This window comes from Geospiza fortis, unplaced genomic scaffold (genome assembly GCF_000277835.1).
Source record: "Geospiza fortis unplaced genomic scaffold, GeoFor_1.0 scaffold157, whole genome shotgun sequence".
Taxonomy (NCBI): domain Eukaryota; kingdom Metazoa; phylum Chordata; class Aves; order Passeriformes; family Thraupidae; genus Geospiza; species Geospiza fortis.
Genome location: NW_005054314.1, coordinates 3,934,599 through 3,962,425, shown reverse-complemented (window position 1 = coordinate 3,962,425; position 27,827 = coordinate 3,934,599). Strand labels below are relative to the sequence as shown.

The 27,827-nt window shown below is 39.5% G+C and overlaps 1 protein-coding gene across 3 annotated transcripts; it reads left to right on the top strand.

The window, feature by feature from the left end:
- On the top strand, positions 1 to 27,827 carry ACSL4 (acyl-CoA synthetase long chain family member 4). Of its 3 annotated transcripts, none has more exons than XM_005419830.2 (16): positions 1 to 62; positions 8,939 to 8,983; positions 11,537 to 11,776; positions 12,082 to 12,259; positions 13,944 to 14,053; positions 14,138 to 14,276; positions 15,663 to 15,813; positions 16,942 to 17,065; positions 17,809 to 17,880; positions 19,461 to 19,600; positions 20,045 to 20,217; positions 20,425 to 20,499; positions 20,727 to 20,918; positions 21,433 to 21,547; positions 22,247 to 22,404; positions 24,041 to 27,827. In XM_005419830.2, the coding sequence occupies exons 3-16, from the start codon at positions 11,549 to 11,551 to the stop codon at positions 24,196 to 24,198; spliced, it is 2,013 nt and encodes a 670-aa protein (XP_005419887.1). In that variant the 5' UTR covers positions 1 to 62; positions 8,939 to 8,983; positions 11,537 to 11,548; the 3' UTR covers positions 24,199 to 27,827. The 3 variants fall into 3 exon arrangements, with proteins under 3 accessions (XP_005419887.1, XP_030911910.1, XP_030911911.1); XM_031056050.1 differs by having other exon boundaries at positions 11,260 to 11,776; XM_031056051.1 differs by having other exon boundaries at positions 40 to 62; positions 11,540 to 11,776.

Below are 27,827 nucleotides of genomic sequence, written 5' to 3'. Positions count from 1 at the left end.
GATTGTTTGTGAGTTTATCAACCTGATTTCCCAGATACATTTGATTTGCAGTTCTGTTCAAGGTAAAGTGAATTGTTTTTTGTGTCTGCTAGTGAGCAGCAAGATTGACAATAACTAGAGTGGTCCTTAAATAACCCTTACTCAAAACTGCAGCAGGGAACTTTGTCCTCCCATCACTGTAAGGATCAATCTGATAGACTTGAAATGAGGACTGTGTAGTTTTAAGTTGAATTAGGAACGTTTTTGTGACAGTGTTAGCTTTTGGAGTATCATTGCATTTGTTAATAAACTAAATTATTAATTGATTTTTATTACTAAACCATGAATTGTTGTTGTGATACACTGTGTCATGCTAAGGATTTTTCAGTCCCCTTTTCAGAACAAAAAGTTCCTAAAAATAAGTTGAAAGAATGGTCAACAATGTCAATTTCCTCTTGAAACTTCCTTCAGAATTTGTCTGAGACCGATTTACTGTCTGTTTAGTCTAGTGCTGCACAGTTTTTTCTTCTGCAGTTGCTACTGTGACTGTGCTTTATTCAAGTTCAAAATTTTCCAGTTAGCTAAATAAATTACAAAAGTCATGGTATCAAAGCTATGTGCTTTGCTGGAAATCGTCACACACACTTTTTTGTCTTTTGGACTGTCAGGATCTGAACAAATTTCTTTCAGGAAGCTCTGTGGCTGTGCTAGCACCCAGCTGTGTTTTGCTGAGGGATAGGACATGGACACGGGTATGACCATGGAAATGTGGTTACACAGCTCCTTGGCCAGAGGCAGCTCCAGCTCTGGCCTGCAGGGTGTGATCCTCTGCCCCTCTGCTGCTTTGCAAATGGCACTTGGATATTTTGGACTAAGAACATCAAATGCTTCTGCCTTTGCAACTGTACGCCTTAAACTCTTTCTTGTCTGTAAATAAGAAGTCCAGTGCACATTTGTTGGGGGATGGTAAAGTTCAAAACTTTGGTGTGTAAAACTGTTTCAGAGGTATTTTCCCCCTGCATATTTTTTTAAGGCATCTTGAAGAATTGTGCTAGTTTCTGCTGTGTTCTAGTTAGTATGAATGATTATGTCCAGAGTACTTTTGAACAAAATATTTTTTAGAGATGTTAAATCTAAAAACTTGAATGTGCACTTTGCCTTGTAGGGGAAGATGTAATGTGCAATGAGATTTGTTTGGTCACCTCACTTCCTCTTTGAAGTGCAGATAAAAATCAAAGAACTGTTATGAAACAGTAAGGCAGTAAAATTGCCTTCCTTGGCAGAAAATGCCAAATAATGTTAACAGAAATGTACCCTAAAGGTATCTTGGTCTACCATAAAGCACATGAAAGTAGCAGAAGGCAAGTTCACTCACAAAAAGTTTAAAGTCAGTTCAGCAAAAAGTTGCAGTATGTAATTCTGTCTTAGATAAGTGACAACTTGGGAATTCCACATATGGATCTGGAGGTGATGAATACTTAGAAATGAATCTAGGTATGTTTAGCTAGAAAGTAATGGGCTAGTTCAACATGAACCAAGCAATAGACTGTGCTAAAGTTTTGCATTAAGACTACAATAAAATGCAGTTCCTTAAACATACAAAAAACATAATCACTTTTTCACTGGAAGATACTGTGAATCTGTTCAAAAGATTAAACTGTGCTTGCTCCCAAGGCTCCTACTGTTTATTGACCCTCAAAGCATTTGTATTACACAATGAAAATGAAACATAGAGATGACTCATGCTTGAAATCTCAGGGGCTACCATCTCAAATGACCATGGGTGGGGGCAACTTTCTTAAGCTTGTATTTTTTAAGTGTACACCCAGTCATCTCTGTATCAGAATGTCTGCACGGAGAGAATTTCTTCAAAATGCAAATGAGAAAGCCTAATTTTTTTTTTTTTTTTGCTTAGTCAAAAAAAAGGGAGGTGTTTGCATTGGAATGTGAGCTCCTAAGAGAAAAAGGAAGGTGTATTTTCCAGCTCTAGTGCTCTTCTTGTTGACTGTCCCTACAGAATTTTGGAAAACCCATACAAACCTTAGAAAAATCTCTCCCAGCCTACAGTACACTTTTTGGTAGACAAAAGACTACTGGTGCAGTACACAAGGAGGAGCATTTACTCTCCTCTCTTCCTTTTTTTGGGTATGCAATTAATTTCACTACCTAAATTATGACCCCTGTCTGAGAAGAAAACACCCTAATGTGAATGATGAGAGATGATGGAGTTTCTGAAAAGCAAGGAAGGTAAATGTAAGATCAATGGCAGCATTTCTTGCCAAAATGAAAGCTGAAGAGCCAGTCAGGCTCCCAGAAGGAATGGAGGGTTATATTTAGAACTGGGACAAGCATAAGTACATTTTCTGTGGATCAAATTCTGAAAAACACTTACCCGGGGAGATTATTTTCTCCATCTTTATTTGCAAAACAAAAAGCACATGGCATCCTAATTTTTCCTTACATTGTCAAAGGCTGTCATTAAAATGATCGTTGGAAGCATAAGAGGGGGAGATGAGCACCCTAATTCTTAAACAGTGAATTTAAGAATTCTTAAATAAAGCATTTGTCAATGCTTATGTTTCTAGTGCTGACAATATCTGAAAATAGATAAAAACAATGTCCCCAGGCCCAGGGAAGCACCTAGCAATTGGAAGCAAAAAATTAGTTAGAAAGTATGAATGTAACTTTTTTCTGCAGTATCCAGTAATATGGCAGAAACAGGAATATTACATCTGGCTTTGAAAACTGTAAAACACTGTGATGCCCAAAAGATGGGCTGGAAATAAACCCCCATAGAGCAGTGTCTATAGAGCAGGTATGTGTTTATTGCAGTGCTGAGTGAGTGGGATTTCTCCTCCTAACTCACCCACCTTTGTCAAGTGCTCTGGTGTATTTATACAGTCAGTGTGGCTCAGTGTCACTGCAACAGTATCACATACACACCAGAACTAATTTATATGGTATGAGCTCATGGCTATTAGACAGTTCTTTTGCACTTGTACCTCTCCAATGTGGGGGTGGTAGGGGGGGTGCCCTTGATGAAGGCTTCCAAAGTCTTCTTTGCTTGCATCTGAGCTTTTCAACTTTGTCTTTGGAGCATGCACAGTTACGGTGTTCCTCTGTCTGTCTGGTCAAAATTCTTTATTTTGTGGCTAATTGGCTTTACATTTGCCAATTTCTCATTAGTACTATACTTGCCTATCTCTAAAGCTATCCACCTGGTGAGTTTTTTCTTCTTTTTTTTTGTCTATTCAGCATTAAGCAACTAGTTAGAGTGTAGTATATACTAGTTATAGTATAGTATGTACTAGTTACATTGTATAGATAATTTTTTCAGGTTATGTAGGTATACATTATATCTGGTCATATAGGTATAAAAGTTATGATTCAGGTTATACAGATATATAAAAAGTCATGATTTAGCTTTTAACATGTTATATAGATATATCAGGTTATGTTGACATCTTACAACTCAAGCTAAGTTATATAGGCACCAACTGTACATCAGTTATTTACTTTCATCGTGCCCTGAAAATGCAGGGGAAGATATGGTAAATAGGGCTTTAAATCTGTAAGTCTCAAATTGATTTGATCTACACTCTCTTTTTGCGAAGTAGTTTGCTACTGAGAAAGAACTGGAAAGTAGAAGATGATGATAACTTAAATCTCACTAGTTGGATCATCAGAGCCGTGCAATCACAACCTTGCCACTGCAAAATGCCTGTGTAGCTAAACACAGACCTAGCCAGTCTGTCCATTGTATATTTATTGTGTGTGGGAGGGAGGATTATCAGTTCTTCTTTGGCTGTTTACAGAGCTTTTGCTGCAGTCTTCTGTGGCCACATGTCCTCTGAAATTTGTCCTTGCTTGTACTGTTTGTCTTTTCATGTCCTTGTTTAAAAAAGTTGGGTGGAAACAGTACATTTGTCTTTGCTGTTGGAACAACAGAGTAACATTTGTCATAATGCCTGATGAGACAGGGGTATATATTGAGGGATCAGACTGAAATACTTTATTAATATAAAATATGTATTTTCTTTGTATTTTTTCCCTTTAGTCCAAGTATGTTTTGTAGATGCTGGTAATAGCAGTATTTTTCAGTGGCACATTTTCTCCTTTTCCGTCTTCTTCTGGAATAGCCTCTGTCAAACTACCAGTTTTTACCCTAGTCATTAACTAAAATGCCAGTGAAACAGAAAGATGTCTCTCAGTTCCCTTAGTGCAAAAAAAGATACTGAAACAGCTGTGTTTGTCATCAGTGACAGTGAGTGCATTCACAGTGCTGTGTGTAACTCAGATTGACCTGGTGGTTTTCTGCCCTGCCCTTGTGAGACCCAGCCTGGACTGTGGCACACAGTTCTGGGGTGTGCAGCAGAAGGAGGATTTGGAGCTGTTGGAGCAAGTCCAGAGGAGGCCATGGAGCTGCTGAGAGGAATGGAGCACCTCCCTTATGGGGACAGGCCCAGAGAGTTGGGGCTGTTCACTGGGAGAGCAGAAGATTGTGTGAGACCTCACAGCCCCTTCTGGTACCTGAAGGGGCCTTCAGGGGAGCCAGAGAGGGCCTTGTTGTGAGGAACTGTGGTGACAGGATAAGGGGGAATGGGTGCAAACTGAAAGAGGGAAAATTTAGGTTAGGTAATAGGAAGAAATTCTTTCTAGGGAGATGGTGAGGCTCTGGAACAGGCTGCCTAGAGAGGCTGTGGATGCCCTATCCTTGGAGTTATTCAAGGCCAGGCTGGATGGGGCCCTGAGCAACCTGTTCTGGTGGAAGGTGTCCCTGCCCAGGGCAGGAGGATAGAACAAAATGAGCTTTGAGGTCCATTCCAACCCCTTAACATTCTGTGGTTCTGTGACTCAGAGCTGTGCAGGCCAGGCTGTGAGCGGAGCTCAGGCTGGGTACAGCCTGCAGGGGAGGCAGTGCTGCAGTGAGAGCCTCAGGTACGCAGGGCAGCTTCTGCTGGAACTGGAGACAAAAGAACAGGTGGGTCAGGAAGTGCTTTCCCAGTTCTGTGTAGTCTCAATGGACAGTGTTCAGTTGTGAAATCTTGCCTTGGCCTTTAGTTTTCTGCCTTTGGGGCATGCAAACAGCTCTTACCCTTTCACCAAATATTTGCTTGCACTCATATTACAAATTAGGAGAGAGGTTTCACACCAGCTCTTAGGTAATTGAGAGCTACTGGGCCAGTGTGGCTGGGCTGGCTTGCGCTACAGAACTTGTTGCAGAAATAGATGTTTGACACTTAGAAATGGATTTTTTTTTTCCGATTGACTTTAAGTGCATATATATTCTGAGGTAGTAGGCAGAAGCAATGAACATAAAGGACAACAATAATATTTTTCCTTTCCTCTCCAAAATATTACCTTTGCTATTAGCTGAGTAAAATATTGTATTAAGCAGCAGTATTTTTTAAACAGCAGTAAGAGAAACACAGTTTCCTAAGGCTATTTGTGATTTTGCTTATTTCAAGTAGAATGTATATATTTAAACTTGTATCAGGATCCACTACAACTGATTTCCCCTCTCCCCGTTTGTTGGGACATAGGTATCAGTGTTTACACTGTACAGGCATAGTAAGGGCTCTCAAAATCTCAGGCTTTGAGCTTCTATTGCATTGCCAGAGCACAGAAGTACTTCTGGAAATTGGTTAGGTTTGGTTAGGCTTTCTCTGGATTTTCACTGCCCTTTGTGATGTACCAAAATGTGCAAGAGGCAAATATGTAGAAATCTGCCTGTGAGAAAGAAAAAAAAAAAGAGCTTTTTTTCCTATGAGTAATTTGCATTAATATTGCTGGAGTTTGTTTTTATAAAAACACTGACATGATGTAAAAACTGAATAATTTCTTTTGGTTTCTTTTCCTTCAATCTTTGTAACCCCAACTAAGCTGTAATTAGCCACCAGATTTTTCTAACTCTTACTGCTATTTCATCACAGTCTTCTCAGCTGTGGAAATGTTCTCTCATTTTAGTTGTGTTACGTATGAATCTGGAAAATCAAAACTTGTAGTAAGCCTGACACGATGCACTCATTTGTTTATTGTGCTGCATCTTCCTTGCTATGTGGAATTTCTTACCCTTGGAGTAATCTGTTCTGTGTCATCTCTTTTTGAAATCCCAGCCTTGTTCTGTCCTGTACCGGAACAAATTCAGGATGACTAAATACGAACTAAGTTCCTTTCCAAAACCTGACTAACTGAACACCCACATACTTAGGTCAATTCAAATTTATTTTTTTTTACTGTGTAAAACCACTTTTCCAGTTACAAATCCTGAATGCTCACTGTAGTTTCCAAAATGTTTAGATCTGCCTGGATGCTAGAGAAATTGCAGAAATGGTTGTTACTTAACTCATAGTGGATTGTTCTGGGCGATTTCAGAACTTCCTGACAGGAGTCGGCCCTGAGCACTTACACTAAAGTCAGAATTGTGTCTGCGTTTGAAGCTGGCAAGAGCTCCAAGAGCTCTAGTGCAGAGGAACCAGACTTCTCTGATGTTGCTTTTAAACTAAAAACAATCTGCTTTGCAGATTGCAGTTTTCTTCACAAACTAGAACACAACCCTTTTAATCTCTAATGTCATTTTCCTTACCAGATTACTTTCCTAACGCTATATTTAAAGCAGACAGAAAATGAAGTTGTGTTTTCTCCCAAACATGCTATTTCATAGTAAATTGGATCCCTGGCAAGCTTTTTAACACCAGAGGAAGGATTGTAAGCAGTGTTGTTGATATACTTACACTATTAAGCCTTTAGAGTGTTTTGGGCTTGAGCAAATTAAAGCCTTTTTCTAGTGATGGTAATAATTTTGCTGCATTATTAAACTGCATAGGATAAAATTTCTAGTTAGAGGTACTTAATTTGATTTTGAATTACATTTAAAAATTCTAGTAGTGTGTGTAAATGCTGAGTAAGTTGATTCTGTCCAGTTTGGAGAGTCAAATGCAGAGAAGATTAAGGCATTTCCTTAATCTTAGTCACTTCCAGAGGCATAAACCCTCTCTCTGTTCCCCATACACACTTTTGCTCTTACTTAGTCCCATAAGCTTTTGTGACTATTTAAAAGGGTTTTTTTTCTATATTAAAAAATATAATTGCTAGTTGTTTCTTAGATTTGAGATAAATTAGGAAGAGAGGAATGTCTCTTCTGTTCCTGAGCATGTGCTTTGATTTCAGACTCTGTTCTGTGACCCTGGCTACAGGACAGGAATAGAACGTTGTATATTATCTGTCTGAAACTTTTATTTAAGGGTATAAAAGTGAGATTATACTTAGATAACATCTCTTCCATCTCTGGCAGCCCATTAAGTACAGTGTCAGTCAGGGGTAACCTTGGACTGTACAATTTTTGTAAACACCCAGCATATAAAAGCCGTAAGTGAAACATTACTTCATGAGTGAGGTTTCCAGCATGAACTCTGTAACATGTCACTGCAAGGGTTAAATGAACAAGCTCCAGACCACTTCAAAATTGATAGAAGCTGATTCATCCGAGGCAAATCCTTTGGAAATGCTGAAAACCAGCTATCTAGGCTCTCCTAGATAGACAGATACAACATCTATTTTTGTTTGGTTTCATTTTTTCTTGTAGTCATGCCTGACGCACACTGCTCTTTCTGGGAACCTGCGTTTCCTGCACAGAGAACTGGAAGCTCTGCTATTTCCAAAACAGCTAGATAAACATCTAAAGAGGCTGGTTCTGTTCAACAGTCAAGAGAAATAATAAGCTTTGTAAACCAATAGAAAATATTACATATTCTAAATATTCCAGTGTTAAATACCAGTTTTGTCTTATTGTGAACTTTTTAATGAATGCTAAATTTTATTTGTAAGGAATGAGGAAATCTATGAAGAACATAACTGTTATACTTTAGTAATATGTAGTTGTCTTACCTTGAAGTAAGGCAATCTTACCTTGTCCTTGATGGTGCATTGACGTGAGCATTGCATCTCATCCTTTCTCTTAAAGTCTAATTAAGTAGGAGATTGAAGTCATAAGGTATAATTTGAGTAGCTAAGTTTGGCTTCTAATTGAATACAACTGGTATGGAGTTACCTTTGCATGTTGAGTATGTCAGTCTGTTATATGCAGTATATTTAAGAGATGATAAATATTTATTTAGCACGAGTTTGGGATGATCCTGCAATGGATCAGAATCTTACACAGCCACATGCAAATGCCAGTAACTCTAAAAACATTCTAGCACCTCTTTCTATTTCAAGAGAAAATCTTTGTAGGAGAATTTTGCAAGGGACATTTAACTTGGTTTCAGTCTGTAAAAACTGATTAAATTCTTAGGCTTATGGGGAAGACCTTTAAAATATGACTAGGTTAAACATCAGTTAAAGCTTTCTTGGAGCCTTATCTCTGCAGTTACACACAGCCAGCTTTTATTACACTGGTCATGGGACCAATGAGGCCTCACTGCCTCTATAAACATGCTTTTGTTCTGGAAAGTCTTCTCTTACCTCAATACCCCAAATCCACTTCATATTCTCTTGGGCAATGTGTGGCATGGGTAGTCCTGAGTTCGTGTTTCTACTGATATTCATCTCTCAAGAGTGACAAAGAGCTTCTTGTTCTGCCTTGAGAAGAATGAACCATATGCAATATGGAAGTCTCTCCTTTGTCTTTCTGGGTTTCATTGGTAATTAAATTGCATTAAGCTTCTGTTCATAATTTTATTCAGAACATGTTTAAATACAAAAGGGAGGAAGTAGTGTCACATAAAAGTTAAGCTCCATTTTGGCAGCTTCATCTCTTGTCTGTCCAGTGTAGTTTGGAAGCTGAATCTTTTCCTGTACTGTAATTGCTCTCTCTTGTATGGGTTGTGTTGCACCTCTATCTGAATTCATAGCCTGTGCTTCTTAGGGGCAGTAGGGTGGAAGTTCTAAAGATTCTTCCTTTCTGCAAGGCAAAAAACATCCCAAATTCTAATATGTTCTTTTTTCTGTTTTAATGTAGGTCTAATCAACACTGAAAAAACCTCAGTCATCACTGAGATCCCTTGTAAGTACACCTCTGTGTGTGTGTCTGTGTCTGTAAGTGTGTGTGAGGTTTTGCATGAGCATGTTCAAAGGAAAAAGCCACAGTTGTCTTTTTGGGACTCACTAAGTTTTCCCAATTAATGTCTCTTAAAAATTACAACTGATTTTTGCCAGGATAGAAATGTGATTCTCCTTTAAATTACTACAAATGTATGCAAATTAGCTGAGTTTTCTGGTTTTAGGAACACTTTTTAAAGTATTACAAATTAAGCTGAAATTCGAAATGAAAGAAATGCAACCTTCCTGTCCTCCCTTCCTAAATTAGCCAGTTCTTGATTATTAGCCAGTAATATTTCACAGTAGCACCACTTCTGAACAAGCTCCTCTGCAGCCCAAAGAAAAGTTGTGGTACTGTCTCATTGTGTTAAATAGTTTGCAGTACTCCAACAACTCTGCTTTTTATCCAAGTCAATGTGCCTGGTCATATGTTCATTGTTGGAAGGTGAGGAGCAGCCAGAGTTCCCCTGGGGTCTGTTCTAACTTGTAGCATTATGTGTAACCATGGGTGTGTCCTGACATTTCCTTACCATGTCTTAGAGCCATGGCTGGCTTGTCTTTGAAATGCAGACTCAACTGCTGGTTTTGGAGCACTGAATTAACTGGGATGAAAGTATCACACAAGATTTGTGTTATAAACCAATAATCCTTCATTTTAGAGAACTGGAGCTTTGGGAAGTAAACTGATCTCTTTTTCTACTGAGGTTGATGGTGAGGCTCACCAGAGCAGAATAAACATGTACCTTTTGAAAAGAATGTAGCATCCATTTTTTTATTTAAAAAAATATGTAGAACACTTCCATCCATACAAGTCTGAGATGAGTTTAGTTTAGTTTAGTTTGTTATACTATCATTCAAGTAATTTTATTCTGTAGCTGTAATTACAAAATTAATGCAGTGGTCGTGTTGTTTTAAATACCTGCACATCTCTCAGTCTTACATTACCTTAAAGCTGTTGATATTGGCTACAACACAACGGCTTATATTGAAATTCTTATTAAATAACCCACCAACCTGTTAACTGACTTCTGTCTGCTGTAAGTAGCAGTTGTCTTGTTTAACCTGAAATGTTAATTGTAGCCTCCCTCATCACCTGAGGGTGGCAAATATATTAATAAAGGTGTATTTTGAGGTGTGCCTACGTTCTTTTCATTCTTGATGGGCCCTGAGAATTCCCTATTCTCATCCATTCTGTTTATCAGATGGTGTCCATGGCAGCCTGGGCTCTGATGGTGGCTGTCAGTGTCACTGGCTCCCCTGCCTGTCTGAGGTTCTGCCCTTGGCTGGTGCTGCTGTGCCTTCTCTTTTCCCCACAGTGGGGCGTGGGTGATGTGTTAGCATCACTAGAGATAACCACCCCTGTCTCACATGCCAGGGCACACTGGTCCCAGGCCAGTGGGCTGGCCCTGATTGGGGTTTGCTGGGATGGTTTTGTTTTTCTCCCACTCACCAACAGTCCTTATTTAGGCCCAGTTCTCCTTAATGAGGAAAGATTTCTGACATGCAGATAAAATCTTGCCAAATTGTACTTTATTTTAAATTGTGTTAAATTGGTCAGATTTTATTCTGTTTTCCATACTTGGAGTTTGAAATGCGTGTATTGAAGTATTTTTGAAATGGGAAAAGCAAATCTACATAATCCCTTTTCAAGAGTCTGACGTTCAGAGTTGAAAAGTAGAAGATGAAAAATGCAGTTGCTGGAGCAAAGTTAATAAAGCAGTTTTGGAATATTATATAATTTTTAGATTACCATGTAGGCTTTTGAGTCTATATACTGTTTTTGAGTATATCAAGATACATTTTAAGCTGAATAGAAGTTGATAGAATATTCTGAGAAGCAGTAAAGCAATCTGCTGTACCTTTGCTCTGTAGTACAAATATTTAGTGGGAAAACAAGTGTTGACCTTTCCCATAATTACACAATTGTGTCATTACTCAAGTAGCTTAAACACAATATTATGTTGTGAAGGCCAGACTTCATCTCAACAGCCCTGAACTATTCAAACAGAAATAGTGGGGAAAAGTCTGTGAGAAGTAAATATTTGTGAATGCAAGAAACAAGTATGGAAAAGATTCATCTTCTTTCATCCCCAGAGCAGTTCACTGCTCTATTGTGCAGTGGTGCTTTTGAAGTGAGATCTTAGAAGGACTAAAACTAATTAACTGACTATAATATTACTAATTTAATTATTTTTTCTTTCTTTTTCCTGCTCTCTGCTTGGCACTGGTTTTCGCCCGTAGGTGTCCACTGTTGGCTCTCAAAGGTTACTAAAATTTTGCAGCTGCTCTGAATCAGCTCTACCTAAGCTTCACCTACTGTTGCTTCTCCCTACACCACTCTGCACTGCTGCCTTGCTCTTGCCTGCTTCAGAACTCCATAAGAGAGTTTCTCTTTTCAATACCCACAATGAAATTTAGGCTAGAAATGTGTGCCATTCTCTTGCTGCCTGTGTACTTGTTAATCTGGTTGTACAGTGTGCTGGTATTTATTCCCTGGTATTTTCTTACCAATGCCAAGAAGAAAAAGGCTATGGCAAAGCGCTTAAAAGCTAAACCCATCTCGGACAAGCCGGGGAGCCCCTACCGCTCTGTCACTCACCTGGACTCTCTAGCAAACATAAACATCCCTGGAGCAGACACTCTGGACAAGCTCTTTGACCATGCTTTAGCAAAGTTTGGGAAGAAGGACTGTCTTGGAACCAGGGAAATTCTGAGTGAAGAAAATGAAATGCAACCAAATGGAAAAGTATTCAAAAAGGTAAAACTTGTAATTTTTTACTTAATTCTGACTTGGGTTTGAGCTGCTTTGTATCTTGCCTCAACAATGCGTGTCCCTTTAGAGCTCTTCCTCAGTCATTCCACAGAAAACCATTCATTTTATGGTAGTTGAGGAATAACAGAACATACAGGATGCACTGTTCATTCTACTTCAAATAAAATGAAAGCAATTTCTTAATGAATGGCAGACTGTGTACTCATTATGTTATGCACCAATTCACATCAGCCAGTGAAGCTATACCAGAAGTTTCTTGTCATGAAAATTCATTGTTTTTTCCTCTCAAGTTAATTCTAGGAACTTACAGATGGTTATCCTATGAAGACGTAAACGAGAAAATCACTCGCCTGGGGAATGGGCTGACTGCCCTGGGACTCGCCCCCAAAAGCACCGTTGTCATATTCTGTGAGACCCGAGCTGAGTGGATGGTTGTAGCTCTCACCTGCTTCAAGTACAACTTCCCTCGTGAGTGCTCAACTTGGTTATTTCTGATGGATTTTAGAACCATTTCTCAGCACAGATCTGGCTGTTAAGTATTTGACTCTGCCAGTCTTGTCATTGGAGGTGGAAGAATTTCATAAATTCTCTGCTGATGGTCTGATTCTTAGAAGTTTTCAGTCTATCCTATGCTTTGTGGATGTCCCTAAAATTAACTTGCTCATACTTATGAAACTGTATTTTATGATTTTATTGTGCTATGTTCTAGATGTTAAAATGACAAAATAGTACACTTACCATTCAGGTTGTTTTAAATATTCTGAAGATGTCAGTAGTTGCATCTAAGCTGTCAGTTGTATTTCTCCCCACAAAATGTGGGATGTTTTTATGGTATTTTCTGTCTGTATCCTAAATTATACATCCAAAAGATGAAATAGTTATCAGAAGAGAAGAATGGTGAACAAAATCATATGATAGTCTGTGGGTGGTCTGTTTTGGTGACATTTGTAAGCTGCTCAAATTCATTACAATTATGTATGGTTTTTCTTTTCTTTTTTATTCAAGCTGTCAGAAATCTCTAGTGGGAGTTAAACTTGGTGAGCTGCAGTGGTTACTGAGCACTCCAGTGCCCATTTTGCACACAGCACACTGTGAACCACAGCCTATTTTTTTGCTTGCACTGGGCTGTCTCTTTTTCTCCCAGCAGCAGTAGTAGCTGCCTGTGTGAGGAGCAGCTCATACAGCAGAATGTGCAGAGAGGCTGTTCAGGGGCAGCAGTGGAAGAGGTGAACTTTTACTGAAGTAGGAGACTATGGTTAATTTGGCCTGGATGCCTAGACTTTGAAAGGCAGTGAGAAATAGCTGTATAACGTTACTCTTTTTCCTCTTCTGCCTGAACCCTATGTCACAGCACTGTTAAATTCCTTTAATGGTCTTTGGAGGTTACAGTTTGAGATTGCAAATGATACTAAAGGGTTTTTTTCAGTAGAGAGATAATGGGGAGAGGTGAACTCCATTGTGCCTGGGAGTTACTTAATGGCATTCCTTTAGCCAGTCTGGGTTAAAAAAAATCTGGCAGCATGAAAAACAGTCTGATTCCTTAGTCTGATTCTCTGCCTTGCTCCCATCACTAATTCCATGGAAGCAAGGAAAGTAGCCATGCCCAGCTTTAAGCTGGTGCCCTGTAATGTCTGAGTGTTACCTGTCCCCCTGAGTTGTGGCTGCAGAGAGCTCAGGGGCAGAACACCTGCTCTTAGTTGCTTACTCTGGGATTGCTTTGTACATTATTGTTGGAGTTTGGTGCATCTGTTTGTTCTGATAATTTCTGCTGTAGAAAAAGGAGAATTATTTTGGGAGGATGTAGATGACCATTATAGGTTCCTTCCAACTGCCTGACCACTTCAGGGCTGACTGAAAGTTACAGCCTGTTACCTAGAGCATTGTTCAAAGGCCTCCTAAACAGTGACAATCTTGGGGTATCAACCATCTGTCCAGGAACCCTGTTCCAGTATTTGATCATGCTCTTAGTGAGGACCTGCTTCTTGCCCAGCTGTCCTCCTTGTTCCAGAGGTCTCTTGTGCCAAAATAAAAGCAGTTTCATTTCCAAATTAGAAAATTCCCAGCTGAGTGCTTTCCAGTAAGCTAAGGCAAGAGCTTTTGCTTTTAGTTTTACTTTTACCCTTCTTTTTGTCCTCTCCCATCCCTGTGACAGTTGTCACTCTCTATGCCACCCTGGGGGAAGAGGCAGTGACCTATGGTCTCAACGAGTGTGGAGCATCATATCTGGTCACCAGTCTGGAACTCCTTGAGAGCAAACTTAAGGTAATTTGGTATCATCTTCACCTGCTAAAAGCAACCCTACAGTTCAGTCAGTACACTACTAAAAATTTCATTTCTCTTCTGCAGACTGCACTGCCACAAGTCTCCTGTCTGAAACATATCATTTATGTGGACAAGAAAACAGTCAATAAATCAGAATACCCTGAAAACGTGGAGATTCATAGTATGCAGACAGTAGAAGAGCTGGGAGCCAAACCAGAAAACTGTAAGTGAATCACTTCACACAGGACTGACTAATCAAGCAGTGTTTGCACCTGGGTTAAGAGGGATGTGTAGCAGAAAACCCCCCCTACCCAGCAAAGGGTGGCCTTTGTCACCAGCAAAGGCAGTGGCAGGGTGACAGTTCATCCTCCAGCTCTCCTTAAATAAACAAAAAACTTGTTTTATATCTTTTGTTCATGTGTCATGTATGTCAGGATAAAACTTTGTTTGTAACTTGTAAACCATACCAGAATAATTTAATACTTCTTCTTTGTTTTAGGATATGAAATAGAAACTGGTTTAATGTTTCATTTTCTGCTCCTCTTACCTTTTATTTATCTTACTGTCACTATTTTTTCTAAGAAAAGAGGAAAAAGCACTTAAAGCTTTTTTGGTTTTTTTTGTTTGAAAATGTCCATTATCTTAACCAAGCTGTAGCTAAAAAGCACTTAAGGCTAGAGGAATAACAGTTGCATTCCTTGCTCCATTGGGCAGCCAGGAGTGACTGTAAACATCTGCTTTAAGGAAGGAAAACCCAACCCTGATGATCTGTTCCCCTTACATCAGCAGTCTGTAATTAACCATGGCTCTCTCTGGAATAAAGGAGGAGATAAAGTGGCAAAGGAGCTTTGGGAAACACACATTGATCCCAGCTGCTTATCTCTGATCAGCCTGAGGTGCTGATACAGACCTGCAGTGACCCTAAGGGTGTTTTTTCTTGGGCTTAGTCTCTGAAGAGCCTGCTTCCTTGCAGATACTGAAAGCCATGAAGGCTGATGATTGTCATCCTAAGAATAAAGAGAACTAAAACAAAAATCAGAAGCCAAGTGTTCTATGCTTACTGCTTTTCTACTAAAATTGCAGCTTACCTGAGGAAGGTTTATTTAAAATTTAAAAAAATTGTCAGGAGGGGGAGTTAAAAGGAACCTTACCTCTACAACCTTGGCTTTGAAAGACTGATGGACAGAAAAGCTGACTTGCAGCTTTTTGGGGTGTTGGTTTTTTGTTTTGTTTTTCACTCACCGTGCTGTTTATCATCCATACTGTATTTCTCCCCTTTGCTGCCTTTAACAGTTTTATTTGGTCTTCAAAAGGCTCCTTCTATGAAACTTTCAGCCAGCTATAAACCACAGTGACAGAAGTGTCACCCAGATTGTGTAGATGCTCAAATACTCATCATTGCTTTCAAAATTGGCCTTCCCTCTCTTCCTCTTAACACCAGATGACTGCTCTCTCCAGCACTGACCGTGCCACAGCTTGCTGTGCTGGCCTTCCACGAAGCACCTGTTTCACACTGATTACAGACATTTGCACACTGATTAATTACAGAAATCATTTAGAAAGTAGATAAGAAAAGAATAAATAACAGTTTTTTTCCTGAATTTTGTAGCAAGCATTCTGCCAAGCAGACCTGTTCCTACAGACTTGGCTTTAGTGATGTACACCAGTGGCTCTACTGGGAGACCCAAGGGAGTGATGATGATGCATAAAAACTTAATTGCTGGGATGACAGGACAGTGTGAGAGAATACCTGGACTGGGGTAAGAAACACTTCATTGTCTTGTGCACAGAGAGCTAAAACAACTTCCAGAAGTGTCACATTTATAGAGTCTGCTGCTGGCATTGTGTTATCAAGTTTCTTCATGTTATTGTGAGGCCACTACTTTTTAATTTATAAGGAATATGTCTTGTGTGTGTGAACTTTCCTTGTTTGAAAAATATGCCCTTGTAGCTGTTTTCTCCCATGCTGCTGCTTTTTTCATTACCCTTAGCTGTAAGTCTGTGATGGATTTTTGCACTTTTGAGTATCAGAGGATACCACTAGATGAGAGATTCCTCCTCTAGCGCAATTTGGGAAATATTTTTAGACATTTTCAGGCACCTACAATCAGTTTAGAAAGCATGTCAGCCTAGCACTTCAGTGACCTGGAGACACCACTCTGGATGCACATGCTGCAGAATCTGCTAAAGTACAGTTCAGTGAAGGAGCAGAAAAGTAATGAATTATGCACTGACAGCAGTAAAATCAAGTGCAGATTCCTTCACATTAATGTTTCGGTGAAGTTTTTCATGGAAGTGAGTGTGTATTTGTCTCTGCATTCACAAAAGGGTCAATAGCTGAAACAAGCCCTGATGCCAGACTGCTGTTGGGAGAGGATATAAACCCAGTTCTGGATGCTGAAAGCTGCTGGTCAGTGACAGAAAGCTGCTCTGAGGTTCTTGCTGAGAAATCTCTGAGCTGTTACTTTCTGAAACTGCCTCAGTACTTCAGTAATCAGCTCTCTTTCTAGTAATGTATCCTAGAAGAAGGTGACAGACAGGGCTTTGTAAATCATTGGTCATTATTGTAAAGTGTAATTATTTCATCCTTAATTTCATAACTGAAATGAAACCTCCCACAAGGAGAGGAAATAGCAGTAAAGGACTAAGGAATCAGAGTTTCCTAGAAAACAGGGCAAATCCTGTAATTTGTAGTGATTTCAGAAAGGGCAGATTTCCCCAGTTTGTTTATACACTGTGGCTGAAATCACACCCATCTTGTGTGCAGGGGAATAAGCTCACCTGGGATCCAGGTTAATCAATAAGTAATAACTAAGCACACAATAAAATGGTTAAATGGCATTTTCAGTCCACTTGTGACTCATGGTTAATTATTTTTTCTTTTCCAGACCCAAGGACACTTACATTGGTTATTTGCCTCTGGCCCATGTGTTAGAACTGACAGCAGAAGTTTCCTGCATCACTTATGGCTGCAGGATTGGTTACTCCTCTCCTCTCACTCTCTCAGATCAGGTGAGGGCTAGCAGAGCAACGTGGGGAGCAAACTTCACCTTGTGCAGCCTGTTCTCTTCTTGCTCAGCTTCCTCCTTCAGTATATGGTACACTTCAGAAATGTAGATTTTTTTCAAAAATGATGCAAACTAACGTTCCTGGTGATCAACAGTGGTGGGTTGTACCATACAAATTTTATTAAAACCTTTGCTTTTATGATACTTAGGAAGTCTAAAAGCAATCCTAATAAATGCCTATAGCATTATCCATTGGATAACAGGGTAAGAACAGCTCTTAATAGATCAACTGAACTATTTAAAGTGATCTTAAGTTTTGGTCTCACTTTATCAGTTCTTTATCCAGTTATTGCAGATCTTCTATTTAGTCCTTTGCTTTTTTCCCTTTAGCAGTTCAGATAAATAAGAGTAAATTAAGCCAGAATAGATACCTCTGTGTTTTGCTTGTAGAGAGATTTGCATCAAGCAAAACAAGTTCCCAAAGGAAGATGGAGGAGAAAGCAAGTACTAGAGGGAGGAAGTAAGAGAAAGATAAACAAAGTGAACCTCTAAAAGATTGAGTATTTTGGTTGAAATAGATGTTGATCATTACCCTTTCCTTAACAAGGGGGGCAAAATGACACAGGAACAGGGGAAGATATTTGAACAAATTACATGCTAATATATCTCCTCCTTTTGTTAGTCCTTTAGTTTTCAAGCACTGTTTCCTTTTCAGCTTCATAAATTTACATTTTTTTCTTTTTACAGTCAAGTAAAATTAAGAAGGGAAGCAAAGGAGACTGTACTGTACTTAAGCCTACACTGATGGCAGCTGTGCCTGTAAGTATGCAGAAGCAGATATGTCCAGCAAAAAATGTTCTTTTTTATGCTAGAAAAGTGTATTTACTAACATGTTTTGCTCTTTACATGTAAGTAACTGTCATAATAGGAAAAGAGCAAACACAGACATTCCAGCTGTTGGTGGATTGAACTGAGTACTGGTGCTGCAGCTGGGCACAAGAGTCTGCCTATACTAAAGCCCAAATCCTTTTTGATCCAAACCTGTCAATGTTTCAGTAGTTACAAGTGGTGTTTTACTGGGCTCCTGACACAACAATAGGTCACAGTCAGTGTCTGGAACTCCTTTTTGCAGAGGGACAAGCAGGGTGGTGCTGGCCAAGAGGGAATCCACTGTAAGGGATATTTGGCTCTGTCACAGACTCAGCAAGTCAAGGTAACACCGAGGCTGAGTCTCTCTGCTGTTCTCAGGGCTGGTAGGCCAGGCTGAGCCTTCTCTCAGAGGAAAGATCAGGAGGCTGGAACTCCTCCTGCTTCTGCAGGTTCCACTGCTCTGGGAGTGACCAGGCTCCTGCACTCCACAAGGCTCTGGTACTATCCAGAAACTCCACAAATGTTTGTGTCTTCTGCCATCACAGGTGCTGCTTTTAGGATCCTGTCACATCAGTGGCTCATAAAACTGGTAGCACTGGGTGTGCCACATGGTGGTGGGGAGTGAGTAGGAGGATGTAATCTAATTTAGGAATACTGAGTTTTGGTTGGATCTGGTTGTTCTGCAATAACTTAGAATAGCCAAGAGTTTTAAAATAAGTCACTTGCATTCTTTTGTTTTATAAAATCATAAGCATATAAAGAGGCTTGGTCATCTTAATAATTAAGCGAGTGACAATAAGTATGTCTGAAAACTCCAACCTTTTGGAAAATATACATTTAAATTTATTACATGGAGAAAAAGCACATCAATACTTCAAAACATTGTGCCTCAAAACAAACTTGAAGGAGCCAATCTTTAAATTTCTATTAAATACTTCACCAGCCTGAACAATGTTTTAGGTTCTGTGTATTTGGGTGACCATAAGTTTAGTATTTTAATGGAAATTAATCTTTGGTCTGTGACAGAATTATGGTGAATTTTTGTCAGATAATTAGAATTACTGCAACCATAATTCTCTGAAAGTTGAAGAGCTCTCTTGGAAAAGGAAGTGGTGCAATGAATCTTAGTTCACTCCCTTGCACTTGACAATTGCTCTGGGTAAAGTACAGCATCAGCACTCCCAAGCAGGACACACCATGAAGGGAATATATACCAACCTTTAGCAAAGAGATTGAGTTAAACTTGAATTTAAAATTTTCAAAATCAGTTTGTCACGGTTTAATTACAGGTTCAGGTGTAAATAGCTCCAGGCTGCCATGGTCTATAAATTGGCTCATTGATTACATGTTAAAAGCATTGCACTTAAACACTGCCTAACCCCATGATGCAAAGATTTCACTCTTGTTATCCATTTTAAAGGAAGGATAATTGGGGGGGGTGGAGGGGAGGGGGAGTTTACTTGGTATTTAATTTACACATGCTGGTCTGTCCCATGTGGTAATTTTCCTCTTTTTTTAACACTTTGTAGGAAATAATGGACAGAATTTACAAAAATGTCATGAGTAAAGTTCAAGAGATGAACTACATTCAGAGAACTCTGTTCAAGATAGGCTATGACTACAAATTGGAACAGATCAAGAGAGGATATGATGCACCTCTGTGTAACATGTAAGTAGCATTCTTGGGCCAAGGGTGCCTTTTCCCTTGGGATCTGTTAGGATAGTGTAAAAGAATGATCCTCTGAGCTATCAGACACTTCTCATCTGCCATGCAAATAACATCGAATGAGTAACTGACCTAGTCCCAGTTCTTACTGGAAACAGCTGAGATATTTCATGGTAATGACTAATCTTCCAAGCGGCTGCCTGGTTCATTTTCATTACATTGCTTTTTTTTTCAAATGATAAAACTGGAATGTTTGTTAAGCTACGGGAACTCTGCTTCCTCAAGTGTTACACAAGAGGTAATGAGTTTGATTAGCTCTGCTGTCTACTAAAATCTGGGGAAAAGTTAATTTTTAAGGCGTTCCAGATAGGAAGGAAGGAAGAAGGTTTGTCTCTTATAAGAGTGGGCTAAGTGAATAATTTTTAATGCTTTTTCCCTTCTTTCAAGTCTGTTGTTTAAAAAAGTAAAGGCCCTGCTGGGAGGGAATGTCCGAATGATGCTTTCTGGAGGAGCACCACTCTCACCTCAAACACAGAGATTCATGAACATCTGTTTCTGCTGTCCTGTTGGGCAAGGCTATGGACTGACAGAAACGTGTGGAGCTGGAACCATTACAGAAGGTAGTTAAAACACCTGTGGAAATACAGAAGTGCAGAAATAGAGATGTATTGGTTTTTGGTGATTCTTAATTTTTTTAAAACAAGTCAAAATACAGCTACAATATTCCAGCTGTATTTCTGCAGTAAAGTAACTTGAGATAAGATACACCCTATTCATATTTCAAATAACAAAAAAATCTTGTTTTTCTTTCTTGTTTTCTCCCTAAGTTGCTGATTACAGCACTGGCAGAGTTGGAGCTCCTCTTATTTGTTGTGAAATAAAACTGAGAGACTGGCAAGAAGGTGAGAGTAGTAATTGTTCTGATTTCAGAGTAATTAATTCAGCCTCTGCCTAGCTGGTATCTTTGCCTATCTGCTTAGCTAGGTGTAACATATGAAGAAATTGTTCTTTATCTTTGATAATAGTCATCAGCTAGTGTGCTTTAACTTCAAACTGAAGTTTCAAAGTATTTTCTTGGCAGAAGGATATATGAGGTATAAATAATTGCTTGGGACTGTGTTGTTTATAGGAGGCTATACTAATAAAGACAAGCCTAATCCTAGAGGAGAAATTATAATTGGTGGACCCAACGTCTCCATGGGATATTTTAAAAATGAAGAGAAGACAACAGAAGAGTTCACTGTTGATGAGAACGGCCAGAGATGGTTCTGTACAGGAGATATTGGGGAATTTCATCCAGATGGGTGTCTGCAGATCATAGGTGGGTCTCAGTTTTTGATACCTTAATATATTACAAAGTATTGACTAACCATAATTATAAACATGTTATTAATACTGCTGGCTTTGCCTGGGCTAATCTACTTAAGGTTACCTATTTACAGAATCAGTGTAAAACACATTTCTGGAAGTCCTCATAGCTGGAGTAAAATTTTGGAAATGATGCCATTTCTTGTGACATTATCATCATCTAAATTTAGCACATGGACTTTAAAGAATAAATACAAGATTAACTTTTGGATTCATTACAAAGCTTTAAAATCAGAGTCCTTTCCTACAATCTGTGTGACAAGAAGTGTAGTGCTATAACACTTTTTACAGAAATCTTTATAAATTTGGCAGCTATTAGCTGCTTTAAAACTTGTCCATTAAGATCTGGCATAGCACAAAATACATAGGTGGTATGTATGGAAATGAGTCTATGGAAATGCTCAAGTTTAAATGAAACAAGGTTTCCTAACAAGGTTTTCTTTTTTCCCCCTTCCCCTGCCTCCTAGATCGTAAGAAGGACTTGGTAAAGCTCCAGGCAGGAGAATATGTATCTCTGGGCAAAGTAGAGGCAGCACTGAAGAACTGCCCATTGATTGACAATATCTGTGCTTATGCCAAAAGGTAAGAGACATATTAATTTTAATTTAGAAACTCTGCTTAGAGTAAACATGAAGTAGAGGCTCTGATTCACTTCTCTAATCCAACTGTAGTTCTCCATAGTTTCCTTCTACTAACCCTCTCCATCAGACTACAAGTTACAAACATGTCTGAAGAAGCACAGCTTTCCAGATTCCCTAAAAGCTGAAGAAATTACCTGTTTTTCTGTTGGCATTTCTCCTATCCAGACATGCCTCTGTTCCATCCCATCCCTTCCTTAAACAGGTATATATCATTATATATAGTTATATTTAGCATGTGTTCTGGCTGTCAGAATGCCAGTGAAAAGTTCATCTGGACACTTTGCACCTGATCCAAGGCTTTCCAGTGAGTTTTGAAAATAGTGCCAATATATTCCCCTCTCTCCCTATGTGAGGGGGAGCTGCAGAGAAGTGGTTAAACCCCAGGTCTAGCTGGGAAGCTAAACTGAGATGTACATAAGTGAAATGACAGCAAAGCCTCATTCTGATCAAACCTGATGTTGTAAACCAGCTTAAAATATCTTCTTGATAAACCTTCAGATGTGAAGACTTAATGCACAAGAAGGGTTCTGTATGGTGGAATAACCCGGGCATTTGTGGGTGCAGCAGCAGGTAATTTACACCCTGAAATGAAAGTCTTGACTGAACCTTTTTTCCTTCCTTCTCTTGCCACTCTGTGTAGTGACCAGTCCTATGTGATCAGTTTTGTGGTCCCTAACCAGAAGAAGCTGACAGCATTGGCTGAGCAGAAGGGCATCAGTGGAAGCTGGGTGGACATTTGTAACAATCCTACAATGGAAGCAGAAATACTGCAAGAGATTAAAGAAGTGGCGAACAAGAGTGAGTACCACAGCACATCCTGCTGCCCATGGGGGCTTATCCAGCAAAAACTGTCATTATCCTCACTAACTGCTCCTCCTCCTTCCAGCCTCTCTGTATCTGCCAAAACTTAATGGTTTATTGAGGCAAAGACCACACAAAATTGTTCCATATTATCCCAAGAATTTACATAATACTGGTTGTATTGATTACTATATTACTTGTACTTTTAACAAATTATCTGAAGGTTTTTTCCATCTAAATTCTGGAGACAAGTTTCTTGTCTAATATGGTTAAAAATAAGGTCCAAAAGAGCCGTTAATTGGAAGAAAAGTTGCAAAATGACAAAAAAATGAACCAACTCAGTGGGGAAGAAAGTCTCTAAAGCACTTGGCACCTCATTCAAGGAAGGAGTAAAAGCTGGCCTTAAGCACATGCTAAGCACTTTCTCTTAGAGAGGAGAGTCTGCCTTCTGAAAATGGGAAAACAAGAAGGAAAGGCACTGTTAAGTCTTACCTTGAAAAAAATAAATCAATCCACATGTTTAAGGCTTAGGTTTAAACACTTTAATCCTTGGCTTTTTTATCATGAATTAGGCAAATTACTATCCACATAGCTTTGTGTACTTAAACCCTTTGCTTATGCATTCTTTCTGCCTTCTAGATAGTAATCTACTATTGAGATACAACTTAATTATGTAAAACTTTGTTCAAAAGTATTTTAAAGAGGTAGTTCTACGTTCTTAGCAGAGCATGATGCACCTTCATCGTGAGCAGGCGCACATCTGAGTGTTGTGCAGCAGCACATGCTGATAGCAGCTGAAGTTAGAAAGGCAGAGGAGCTGCGGGGTGCCGCTGCTGCTGCCCCCCAGAGGCTCTGCTGGAATTCAGCTACAAGTCCATGGCTGTGGATCCCATTCCCAGCCTGCCTGCAGGAGCTGGCAGCAAACTCCACGTAGTACTGGGCACATGCAGCAGCTCCCTGTGCTGTTCCTGCTGCTCCTGCCCTTCCCTCCATCCCCTTCCCTTTCTCCTCCCTTGCTCCCCTCTCTTGGGCTATTACCTGTGCAAGAGAGAGAAGCAGCCTTGGTTGCAGTGAGGCTGTGCATGTGCCAAGACACTGCTTCCAGCTGAAGGGCAAGTAAGTGGCTAATGTAACAAAAATACAAAGAAGTCCCTTTGTTTGGAACTCTAAACAGACTTTTAGGAATGAAAAATACAGGAAAGAAACTTCAACCAGGGAAAATGTACAAGTACTTCATTATAATTTAAATACGAAGCATGTCCAGCTGGTCTGAGTTAACTGCTCATTCCATTCCTGTAACAAAGATACAACTAGATTTCAGTGTGTGCTTTTCTGGCAGTAGTCTCAGAGCTTCAGGCTACTCAGTCATTTGTTTCAAGCTTTAGATTTTGCATTGTCATATCCAATACAAGTTCTAAACACAGAGTGTGTAAGAGTATTTGCACACTAACCAGCACTCAGTGTTGGGACAGGATGAAATTTGCCTGTGGCCCTTCTGTAAGGTTATTTCATTAAGTAGGACAGCATGTTATACAAGCTACAGGGTGCTGACCGGATTTTTAGGGAACATAAATTAGTATTTCATTTGGCTTTGTAATCACAGTTGTGCTTTTCTTTGTTCTTGTCCCCTCAGTGAAATTAGAAAGATTTGAAATACCCATCAAGGTCCGGCTGAGCCCTGAGCCGTGGACCCCCGAGACTGGGCTGGTGACAGATGCTTTCAAACTGAAAAGGAAAGAACTGAAAAACCATTACCTCAATGACATTGAAAGAATGTATGGAGGTAAATAAACAGCTCAGCTGACCTGGCAGCTGTGCAGGTGGCTCCTTCTCATGCCTCAGTTTTGGATGTCTGTGTGCACTGTAGATATCACACATTCAAAAAATACACTAAATGGACTATAACTACTGTCAAGTGAAACAGAATATCTTAGACTCCAAATTGTTAATTGTTAGCAGATTAGACACTGATGGTCTTCATAGAGTTTTGTGTGATCATCTCCAGTTTTGAGACAGACATCATTATGTGAAGCAGTATGACCAGGTAATTGTAGTGTTTCTCTAGCATATTCAGACTACTTACAACTTCTCTTTAACTCGTGCTGAAGTCTGGCCTGTATTTCAAAGAGGAAGAAATAATGTAATTGTGATGACTCTTCTGTCATAATAAGACACTTGTAATAAGATATTTCCCTCTAGCAAGGGGGAAAAGAGAGTATCCAGTGTCTACCCTTCTCCATTGAAAAACAAATCCAAGACAACAGCAGTAGTCAAGAACTTGCTAGAGATCACTAATAACGCACTGCTTGAAAATGGATGGATTCTTCTGCACATCAATATCTTGAATTTTACAGTGCCTACAAAAGAATAGACAGTACACTTACTGAAATAAAGGTGAACTGAAAAGCTTTCTAAAAGTTATAAGAAATTTCACTCAAGACCATTGAATTAACTATTTCAACTTCCAACTCACCAAACAGGTTTTTAATTACCACTGCATTTTAATTCAAGCAGAGCTTTCCACTGGACACAGAGTATAAAAGAAAACAAAGACTTGCACAGCTCTGGGGGTGCTGATGAGAAATCAGTGCCTGAATGCAGAACTTGCATCTGGACTGGCAAACAGCTGTGAAACTGATGGGCAGTGGTCTCTAAACAGACTTGAAACTCAGAGTTTTTTAAAGAGTTTTGGTGGGTTTTTTTGAGAGGTGGTTGATGTTTTTAAGGCAGTGATTCTCTAGACCTTCACATACATGTGAGTACTGGTTACCTGGGTGTAACTGAGAGGATCTGGTTTTAAATGCCTGCATTCCTTTATGAAGGTATTTCTGTTCACCTTTTAACTGTGGTAAGCATGATAAGGAGACCAGAAACCAACAGGGCTTTCCCTGTCTAGTTGTTTTATTTACAGAAAAGTAGTCTCTGGCCAGGGAATCTTTGTTTCTTGGAAACTTGTAAAAAGGGACAAATCACTCTACAGAAATTCATTATAAAAATGTTCTCTTATTAACTGGAAGTCACAAATGTGAAGAAGGAGGAAGATGTAATTTAATAATAGTTCATCATTTTGTGTGCCGAATCCTGTACTGTGTCTTTTTTGAATTGTAACTGAGCTCCTGCATCCCTGTCAGCTCTTCACACTTGAACCATAAGTGCTGTAAAAAGTGCAGGCTCTTGATACTGTTCTACTTTGCACTTTCTTAAGCGTTTTATATATGTTGCTAACATTTTGTACAGCTGTGGCCCTCAACTACTCTATATTGCAAATTCATTTGAAAGTATTTATAGATTTCTATCATAACATTTGTGTTGTGTATATGATGGTTTAAAAAACTATTTGGTATTGTCACTGTACAGAAAGTAAAAGATTTTGTACATTGCTTCTCTTGAACACATGAGCTTGCAATTTCAAGACAAGTTTTTCTTTTTCTGCATGTATATGTATTTTTATTTTCCAGTTAAAATAGACTTTGTCAAAAATAAACTATGCCTCTACACTCCTCAAGTACATCCCTTCTCCTGGGGACCAACTTCAAACTTCACCATGCATAATTTTCTCTGGCTAGTGCAGAACACTGCCTGCTGACCTTCCAAGAACCCCAAGGGGAAAGAGAGAGAGAAAATCTGGTATATAAAGGCGATGGTATCCAGTTGTGCATGGAACTACAAGAGTCACTAAAAGAAACAAGGAAATAGCTTTTCTAAAAAAATTTTTTTAAGATACACACAGTTGTTTTTTGACAACAGGGAATATATCCTATAGCAGTAGCAACTTTTAAAATTACTTGGTCCTGGAGCCATGGTACCAATTTTTCCATGTTTTAAAACTGGTCTCTATTCAGTAGCCTTTAGTCAGCCTATTAGCATCACAAAAGTGAAATACATGTAAGAAAGATACTTACACTTGAGTCTGTCAGCAGGTTCTAAGACTATTTTTTTAAAGCCATGAATGTATTTATATGAAATGTATTTTATCTTCTGTGTCTTGGTTGACTGAGGATTGCTATTTTCAAAATATATGTACACACATAACACAATGTTAACATTTCAAAAGTGGAATACAACTTAAATGGTTCAACAAGTTTGTGTTTTTGAAGATCTTTGTATTGCTCATGTTCTGTGCCTCACATTCTGTCTAAAACTGAGTCTGCCTTACAATGCAGCAGTAATGAGTCCATACTTCAGTTAATGAAATCCAAGCCTCCACCAGGCCTGGTTTTTCTTGTAAGGAATGAACTAGAGGTGGATATGCTGCAAAAGACAATTTGCTACTTCATCAGCTTTACAAGCACCTTTGGGGAAGGATTACATCAGGTTGCCTTCAAATATGGGGATTGTTTGCAAATACCTTGCAGTTGGGCAAGAACTGTGTCCTTCATTTTAATGAGTTCTAAAGCCTTTTTGTGACAGAGCTTGTGGAGAAGAAACAGAATGAGCAAGAATGTTTAATTTTTGCCATTAAAAAGAAGGAACTAGGATGCAGATGAAGAGATAGCTACAGATGCTGTTTATCTTGTGCTGGGCTGAACGGAGACACACCATGGGACTGAAATGTGTGGGAGAGGTTCATGTACTGCTGAGGGTTCCAGAATGCTGGAGCTTCTTCAGAAAGCAGGTTAAGAATTTTAAATCATCCTTTTAAGACTGAAGAAACAAGTTCAAAGAGAAACAAAATGCAGTTTGGGCATATCTGGTGTAAGATTTTACTTAGGCTCTCTACCTCCAAAGCCATGCTCTGTCTAGAGAAAGCCAGAGTGTAACTACCACAGCAGGGCACTGGGAAGCTTCAGCTGTGAAGGGACATCAGAGTTGTTTAGCTGGCCTGAGGAGGAATGGCATGTGCCACCAGATGATTAACCTGCAACTCCACGCACAAGGCACAAAGAGCTGGCCCCAGGGCAAGAGAAAGCACAGGTCTAAGATTGCACAGTGAAATAGATGATTTGGCATTTTAGAAGAAACATGGGATTTTAAACCAATTCCTTACCAAATACTGAACTAGTTGCCCAAGACCTCTGCCACTGAAAGTCTTCAGAGCCTCAGAGACAATGACAGTTCAGCAAAGCCTCTGAGGAACAGCCTTTGCACAGACCCACTGGTGGGGCTGGCAGGGTCCTGTAACAGGCAGATATCATTAAGTGGCTTGAAAGAGGGGGGGGAAAAGGCTAAACAGGGAGAGGAAGGAGCTACTCCCTCAGGAGCAGGTGAGGTGGTGTTTAACCCCCCCACCCCATGCAGTCACAGTGCCCTTGCCAACACTCAGAGCACAGCCTGCAGGGCACTGCCTGCCAGCCCCCCCAGCACAAACCGCAATTACAGTGCACTGGCAGGCTATAAAAGGAACAGAACACAGTTCACAATGTGGGTCACTCATTTTCACTAGAAAAAAAAAAAAAAAAAAAAAAAAAAAAAAAAAAAAA